The sequence below is a fragment of the Pithys albifrons genome, chromosome 12, assembly GCF_047495875.1.
Source record: "Pithys albifrons albifrons isolate INPA30051 chromosome 12, PitAlb_v1, whole genome shotgun sequence".
Classification (NCBI taxonomy): Eukaryota; Metazoa; Chordata; class Aves; order Passeriformes; family Thamnophilidae; genus Pithys; species Pithys albifrons.
In genome coordinates, this window is record NC_092469.1 from 18,614,541 (window position 1) to 18,622,897 (window position 8,357).

Consider the following 8,357-nt stretch of genomic DNA (forward strand, 5'->3'; position numbering starts at 1 on the left):
GATTTTCCTGCTTTTTAGACCTTGTTAGCAGAGGCACAGAAGATGGAAAGGGCAAGTCCTCAGCAACAGATGGTGGTTCTTCACTGCAACACACACAGGAGTTTAGCAAAGCCAAACTGGATGGTGATGGAGCAGATGTTTGTGGCTATTCCTCACTTTAGTGAGTCAGTCAAAATTAATACAACTTTTATCCCCGTAAACTTCCAACTTCCATAAAATAAAATCATGTAGCAGCATTTTCCTGAATGAAACCATGAGGAACATTTACTATTTGGAGGATTGCTGGGTAGAAAGGTACGAGTGCTTCAGTAACCAGAGAGCAGAGCCAGCTGCCCTCCCTCCCCTGGGCACTGCCCTGGGAACACAATGCCAAGGTGTAGGAGCTCTCTCTGGCTCCTGTTCAAGTGGACCATTTTAATTTAGACATTCTAACACAGGAAACTGAGTCCACAGACCTACTGATTCCTAAAGAAACACCCACCCTGAGAATCCCTTACCTGAGATTAATCCGACTTTGCCTTTGGTGAATGACAAATTTTTAAAGGAATTTCTTATATTTTAATGATTTTAAAAATCATTGTCAAAATAAGAAAATCACTGCTTATTTTGGAAGGCAATGATTTTTCATTTCAATATTTTAGATACCACCATCTCAAAAATGCAAAGCTCCAAATGGGAACAAAATGTTACCAAATTACAGGAATGAAACTTTTCAGCTTCATGGAACCAACAACGAGAAATCTGAATTTCTCTCCCTGGAGAATTTTGAAAGTGTTGACGGATTGTCCTGATGCACAACGTGAAACATTTCCAAAAATCTTACAGTTCTTCAGGGAACAGGAAAAAAAAAAACCCTTCCCACTCAGTTCTTGTGGCAAGGGAGGTATTTCATATTGGACTTTAAAAACATTGACAGATTTCTCCCTTCAGTCAGAGGAAGGCAGGGAGAGTTGATGTTTCCCAGAAAATTGAGATGCTGACAGACAACATCAATGTCTCTGTGTGTGTGTCTTTCAAAATGCAGTTGTCATCCCATGAATTGTAGTATGAATCATATCCTGAAGAGTTATATAAGGGTTGGGCTGGGAGTAAAATCTGGGGTTTTTTTCCCCCAAAAAATCTGTTGAAAAAATATCTTATTATTTGAGATTTAATTGTGACAATTTCTGTAAAGCTGAAAATTAGGAGCCCAGTTATCTGAGTTCAGGATATTGTATTTATAAATGGATAAATATCAGAACAGCTTTTCTGGCCTGAATTTAGAAACCACTCGCTCCTGATGATAAATAAGAAAGGTCCCTTTGGTTATGTAAAAAGAAGAGGGAATCTCAGTGAATAATCCCGAGGGATTACAGAGCCCCCAGTGAAAGTCAAGCCTTAGCCAGAGGCTGCACATCTGGAACGGGGAGCCCAAAGTCCCCGAGGGGGTGGCACTCATTAAAAATAGATGTGCGGCGCGTTAAGGGGATTAGCGGCGCTGATTCGCAGGATTAGACACGGGGAGCAGCCTGGCCAGGCTGGCAAACCTCGCCCGGGGCCGGGCAGGGCACAGGGCAGCGCTGGGAGGGACGGACAGACGCACGGACAGACACACAGACCCCGTGTCTGCATCGCACCTTGGCCAGGCTGAAACGCTGCGGATGGAAATGATGAACGGCATCTCCCTGATGGGGCTGTGAGACCTTTGCAGCTGCACTTCCAGCGAGGCTGCTGGAATTGCAGGGGGGAACAGGGAGCTTGAAGGTTCGTTCCTTTGGCAAGAACCAGCCTGGAGACCTGGGGTGGACTGAGAGCAGTGGGTGCAATTTGAAGTGAAAGGTGTCAGCAGGACACAGTGCAGTGGGTGACTGAGCAGAAATAAAAGTGTGCAATGGGCTGACTGGGAAACTCTGGTTTTGCTGTCTCTTCTCCACAATTATTTGCAGGAAGGTTCAGTGTCTGACTGGGACACTGATTTGCTTGATGCTGTCTCTTCTCCACATTTATTTGCAAGAGAGTTCAGTGTCTGACTGGGACACTGGTTTTGCTGTCTCTTCTCCATCCTTATTTGCAGGAGTTCAGTGTCTGGGAAACTCTGGTTTTGCCTGTTGCTGTCTCTCCTCCATCCCTATTTGCAGAAGAGTTCAGTGTCTGACTGGGAAACTCTGGTTTTGCTGTCTCTTCTCCACAATTATTTGCAGGAGTTCAGTGTCTGACTGGGACACTGATTTGCTTGATGTTGTCTCTTCTCCATCCCTATTTGCAGAAGAGTTCAGTGTCTGACTGGGAAACTCTGGTTTTGCTGTCTCTTCTCCACACTTATTTGCAGGAGAGTTCAGTGTCTGGGAAACTCTGGTTTTGCCTGTTGCTGTCTCTCCTCCATCCTTATTTGCAGGAGAGTTCAGTTCTGCAAGAAAACACCCAGCAAATATTGCAGGGGAAGAAGAAATTTCTATTCAGGAGCAAAAAATTGTGCCCTTTTGTGACTAAATATGCGGATTCAATAACCATAAGTATTTATTTCCTGGCAATCCATTTGCTGAGACAATGATAGAGCAAACAATTTAAAGGAATAAGCATGTTCAGAAAAAGTACAACATGTGCTCTCTGCCAAGGGGAGAAAGTTCATTCATCAAAGAAATGATTACAGGCAGTTATCCCAGATCCTGCTAATTCCAACAGGTACAAAGGATTCCTCATAACTCCTCCTTTATGTGGTTACTGATGGAAAATGAATATTCTGTTGAACCTTTGGAGCACTGAACCTTCAGCTGGCCATTAATTTACCTGCTGGGCCATCAGAGCTGCCCCTCAGAACAGCAGATTTAGGGGTTTATTTGGCAATTCTTCCATCAGCAGCTCCTGCTGAATTGCCACATGAATTTCTTTTTGCCTGGGGCTGTGCTATCCATAGTTACAGTTCTGATTAACCCATCAGCTCAAACAAAAGTACTTTTCTAATTAGGGGTTTAATGTTTCCATCTGTTGCTTTGGACAAAAAAGATCCTTTTTCACCTTGGTTCAAAAACTCTCCTGAGAGGTGAGTGTTGCTCAGAAAAGCCAACCCATCTCCAAGGGTCAACTGGTGAATCCAAAGGGGATCCATTCACCTCTTGGCAGCAGAGACAAGAAGAGAGAAGCCCATAAAGCCACTTCTTGAAGCCCTGAGAGGCAGCAGCACTTGCTAAGCTGAATGGCTGCCCACAGCCTGTGTTTGGAGACAATCCCACCCAGTGCTCTCCCTGTAAATAATAATAAGATACAATGGATCTGTGGGAATTAAGTTCTTAGGAGGCGGTGATGTCATCTGCACAGATTCAGGGCACCACTCACTTGCTTTGGGGAAACATTTTAGAGTTACATAATATTCCTCAATCCATGCTCTGGATCAGCTTTGTTCCAGCAGGCTTTTCCCATTTAATAACTTCTGGCCCCAGCTTCACAAGTTTGGTTGAAATATGCAGTCATATTTTAAAAGGAAAAAAAAAACCCAAAGCAAACCAGGCAGGGAATGCAGCATCTCCTAAATCATGGTTGTCACTCACAGGGCCATAAATAAGAGGGGTTGTTTAACTGAGGGCAGCTTATTTCTTATCTGGGGAAATATTAATGCCCTCCCTGTTATCTAATTCAGCATAATGTAAGGGGATTTAGTGGGGATTAAGAAGAGAAAGTGGGAGAAGGGTTTATATTCTTTTGGGCCATGCTGGTGCTTCCAGGAGTTTTGGCATCACTTCCATCAGGAGGGGTGATTGCTCTCCCAGGAGTTAAAATAATTGGGAGGACAGGCAAGCTCTGACACTGGAGTGAAAAAGTCTGGAGGGAAAAAGATGCAATTGTTCAAGTTTCAGACTCCCTGCCCTGCTGCTGGAGGGAAACATCTTTGTGCTCAGACCTGGAGGCTGAGAAAAGGCTGCAGCACTTAATCCTGCCCAGCTCTGCTCCTGCTGGGCAGAGGACTGGGCTCTGCAGAGATTCACTCCCGGGGTGGCACAGCCTGGCCAGGCACTGACAGAGCACAATTCTGGGAGATAATATTGTCCAACCAGCAAAATTAAGTGTACAGCTCCTCGGGGTGCAGCAGGTTCTGGGAAAGGGAAAGGCTGTGACACATTCAGGTGATAAATTCCACGTTTTCCCAAGGAATGCATTGAGGTTTATGAATATGTATTGGGTTTGTACAGGAAGAAACTTTTATTTATACCTGGAGGGACTGTCTCAGAAGTCTCTCTCTGTTTGTCCTGAAGGATGTGAGGTGATTTGTGGTGTCTCTAAGGATCAAGTCCCCATTGCAGGAATTCTGTGTACCAGAGTGCCTCTTTCCAGAAACAATATGAAATATTGGAATGACATTTGCTCATCACTTTTGGAGCCTGAAGTGTCACCCTAAGCCCAGTTGTGTCAAACAGCCAACAGGGACTGCAGTTTTCATCAGCACCTGGGATTGTGTGTGAAATGCAAAGTTGCCTTTCTCCCTGTGGATGTGACATTGGTGGATATTCACAATTATCCCTTGATGAGGATGAAATGTGATCTCTCCAGGGCAGGCTATTTATGACATTTGATCTGCCAGTGGTGCTGGATGTAATTGCTCATTTTGGTGCAGGTTAGAAACTCAACACTTCTGGGCTCTGTGGTGAAACAAATACCACATTTCCACACCCCCCAGGTATACAAAGGGTGTTTGAAGGTGAAACAAATACCACATTTTCACACCCCCAGGTATACAAAGGTGTTTGAAGGTGAAACAAATACCACATTTCCACACCCCCAGGTATACAAAGGGTGTTTGAAGGTGAAACAAATACCACATTTTCACACCCCCCAGGTATACAAAGGGTGTTTGAAGGTGAAACAAATACCACATTTTCACACCCCCCAGGTATACAAAGGGTGTTTGAAGGTGAAACAAATACCACATTTTCACACCCCCCAGGTATACAAAGGGTGTTTGAAGGGCAGGAAAAATCTGAAAATGTCAATTTTGGCTAAAGAAAACTACCTCTAGAGTCATCCTTCCTGTGAGTGTGGCAGTCTGTGCCTGCCCTTGTGGGACTGCAGCCTGTCTGTCTGTCACAGCTGTGACCTGGATCATTGGCTGATCCAAGCAGGTTGGAGGGAAATCCACCCACATCACTGGGTTTTACAGCCTGCTCGTTTTTATTGCTTATTATTCTGAGAAAAGGGAGTAATCCTGTGGGAAAGGAAAGGGAAAATAAAGTGCTGGACAGAATAATATAATTGTAACTCTGGTGTCCAGCCCTTTGCATTCACAAGTGGAGAGTGTTTGGGAAAGTGAAGGTTGTAGCCATGCTCTGGGCAGCTTAATCCAGACAGTGATCCCATAATCCAGGCTACATTTCCTGCCTTCCCCTCCTAATCGCTCTGGAGTCAGCAGGATTTCTTCCAAATGCTAATGAAAACCAGGGAGCACTTACCCAGGGAGGCAAATGGAACCAAAATCCATATTTCCAGCCATTATTGCAGCTCGTGTCTGACTCTGGGTTTATGTCACAGCATTATGTTGAGCTCAGTTTGTAGTCTTAGTTCTTTTCTGACCCTCTGGAATATTAGAGGAGCTTGATAAGACCAAGAGAATTTTTCCTTAGGCAATCAAAGGAACAGCTTCCTATTGAATTCTCAAATAAAAACTTGGTTTGTTTAGGTTTTTTTTTTCCAAGGAATATGAAGATTATGCACCAGATTTCTGAGCTTCTTCTCTTCATCACCCTCTTTGAATGTGTGGAACTTTCTTGTCAAGCTTGTCCCTTGACCATCTTTAGGCCAGCCAGGCCCGCCCACTCTGCTGGTGTTTATTCCTCCCCCAATCCTTGGACCACAAAGTGAATTTTCACCAGAATCCCTTTTCTGGAGCAGCCACTGCTCCCCCAGCTCCTTCTGGGGGAGTGTTTGGATATTTTCCCTGCAGCTCAGGGTCAGAAGGTGAGTTGGGTGTTGTCCTCCCTCCAGTCTCCAGTCCCTGGAGGTTCTCACAGGAGAGCTCTGGCCGATCCAGTGAGTCAGGTGGGAACTCAGAGTTGTGATGAATTAATATAAAGCTTAAAGAACCTTCCTGAGAGGGTTCAGGCAGCCCATGACTTGCCCTGGGCAGGCAGTGGTGGGACATGGATGGCACTGCAGAGTGTGTGTCACCCCCGTGGTGCTTTCTGTGGGTCACCCACCCATGTCCCTGTGGTGCCCTCACACCTGGGGTTTTCTGAGCACAACCTCATTTGATTCAGCTGAGGACACTCCTGGCAAGAAGAATGGGCTCTGTTCATTAACCTGATGGAAGGGGTGGTTTATTTTTGACTAATTTCCTCTTGATTTATTTGCCATCTGAGGGCGCTTTCTTGGGTGGCTTGTGGTTCATTTGGGATCTTCTGTGCAGCCCCAGATATGAATTAATCAGCTTTCCCTCCAGTCTGCCATGAGAGCCCTAAATCAGGCCCCAAATCAGGAGCCTGTGCAGGTTCCTTCCCCACCACCTTCTCCCAGCTCAGTTCTGTGTGGAGTCGCTGGCTTTAATTGTGTTATTCCTGGCAAAGAAGGAGAAAAAAGCAGAGGAAAATGAGTTCTAACAATCCTATTTGTGAATTATAACTGCACACTCTAATCTAATCATGTTTCTCTTTCCCCAGATGTGGAGAATTTTCAGAGTGCCTCATTACTGACCACTAATTAAATCTAATGTGAAAGAAACGTTGGGTGAAATCCTGCCAGCTTGAAGGCTCTGGCAAAGCTCCCATTGACTTCAGTGGCACTCAAGTGTTGCTTTTTGGGTTTTGGTCTGTTCAGAAGATGATGATTATAATTGTTTATCATCTGGTAGCATCTGGGATCTCCAGTTAGAGCTCTGGGCAAGGAATGAGGTTATTTGGGTTTTATTCACTGTGGGTAAAATGCTGCCTGTAACCAAATGGTTTTTCTCTGGGGTCCCATAGGCAGAGTCTGAGTTTGTGTTTGGGTCTGGGAGAATTATCAGGCCCCAACAAGAGGGACTCAGGGGTTTGTGTGAGAGCCACACACCCTGCACAGCCCTGGCTGGAGCTCCATGTGGAGGTGTTGTCCTGTTGTCCACACGTACAGACGTGGGGCTCGTGCAGGAGGGGCCAGAACATCACACAGTACATCACCCAGTACATCACCCAGAACATCACCCAGGACATCACCCAGGACGTCACCCAGGACATCACCCAGGACATCACTGAGAACATCACTCAGAACATCACCCAGAACATCACTCAGAACATCACCCAGAACATCACCCAGAATGTCTCCCAGAACATCACCCAGGACATCACCCAGGACATCACCCAGAATGTCACCCAGAACATCACTCAGAACATCACCCAGAACGTCACCCAGGACATCACCCAGGACATCACCCAGAACATCACCCAGAACATCACCCAGGACGTCACCCAGAACATCTCCCAGGACATCACTGAGAACGTCACCCAGAACGTCACCCAGGACATCACCCAGGACATCACCCAGAACGTCACCCAGGACGTCACCCAGGACATCACCCAGAACATCACCCAGAACATCACCCAGAATGCCTCCCAGAACATCACTCAGGACATCACTGAGAACATCACCCAGAACATCACCCAGGACATCACCCAGAACATCACCCAGAACATCACCCAGGACATCACCCAGAACATCACCCAGGACATCACCCAGAACGTCATCCAGGACATCACCCAGAACGTCACCCAGGACATCACCCAGAACATCACCCAGAACATCACCCAGGACATCACCCAGGACGTCACCCAGGACGTTACCCAGGACATCACCCAGAACATCACCCAGAACATCACCCAGGATGTCACCCAGGACGTCACCCAGGACGTCACCCAGGACATCACCCAGAACATCACCCAGGACATCACTGAGAACATCACCCAGAACATCACCCAGGACGTCACCCAGGACGTCACCCAGGACGTCACCCAGGACGTCACCCAGGACGTCACCCAGAACATCACCCAGGACGTCACCCAGGACACACAGGACACAGAGAAAAGCAGGTGGGGGCTGATGAGGGGAATGATCTGTGAAGGCATCTGGAGGAGCTGCTGTGGAAATCCATCCCATCCTTGTGCCCAGCCCAACGATATTTACATCTGTGTCCTGGCTCCATCGTGACTTCCCTAATTCCTTCCTGGAACTCCCTGCAATTCCTCCCGGCTTTGTTTTCCTCCTCCCTGTGGCACTGCTTGATCTATGTAGTTCAATTAAAAGGCAGCACGAGGGCAGTGTCGACAAGAATTTGTTTATTTCCACACTGCCTCCAACAGAAGTTCTCTAAATGCTCAGCTCCTCCAACAACCTGGTTTTCACTTCTTTTTAATTCTCTCTCCCTT

The 8,357-nt window shown here is 46.5% G+C and overlaps 1 protein-coding gene across 1 annotated transcript; it reads left to right on the top strand.

Annotated features, from left to right (window-relative positions):
• The first annotated feature begins 253 nt into the window (after positions 1–253).
• Positions 254–8,139, top strand: LOC139677347 (fap1 adhesin-like). Its single transcript, XM_071567220.1, has 2 exons — positions 254–294; positions 7,086–8,139. The coding sequence occupies exons 1-2, from the start codon at positions 254–256 to the stop codon at positions 8,137–8,139; spliced, it is 1,095 nt and encodes a 364-aa protein (XP_071423321.1).
• Positions 8,140–8,357: the final 218 nt, after the last annotated feature.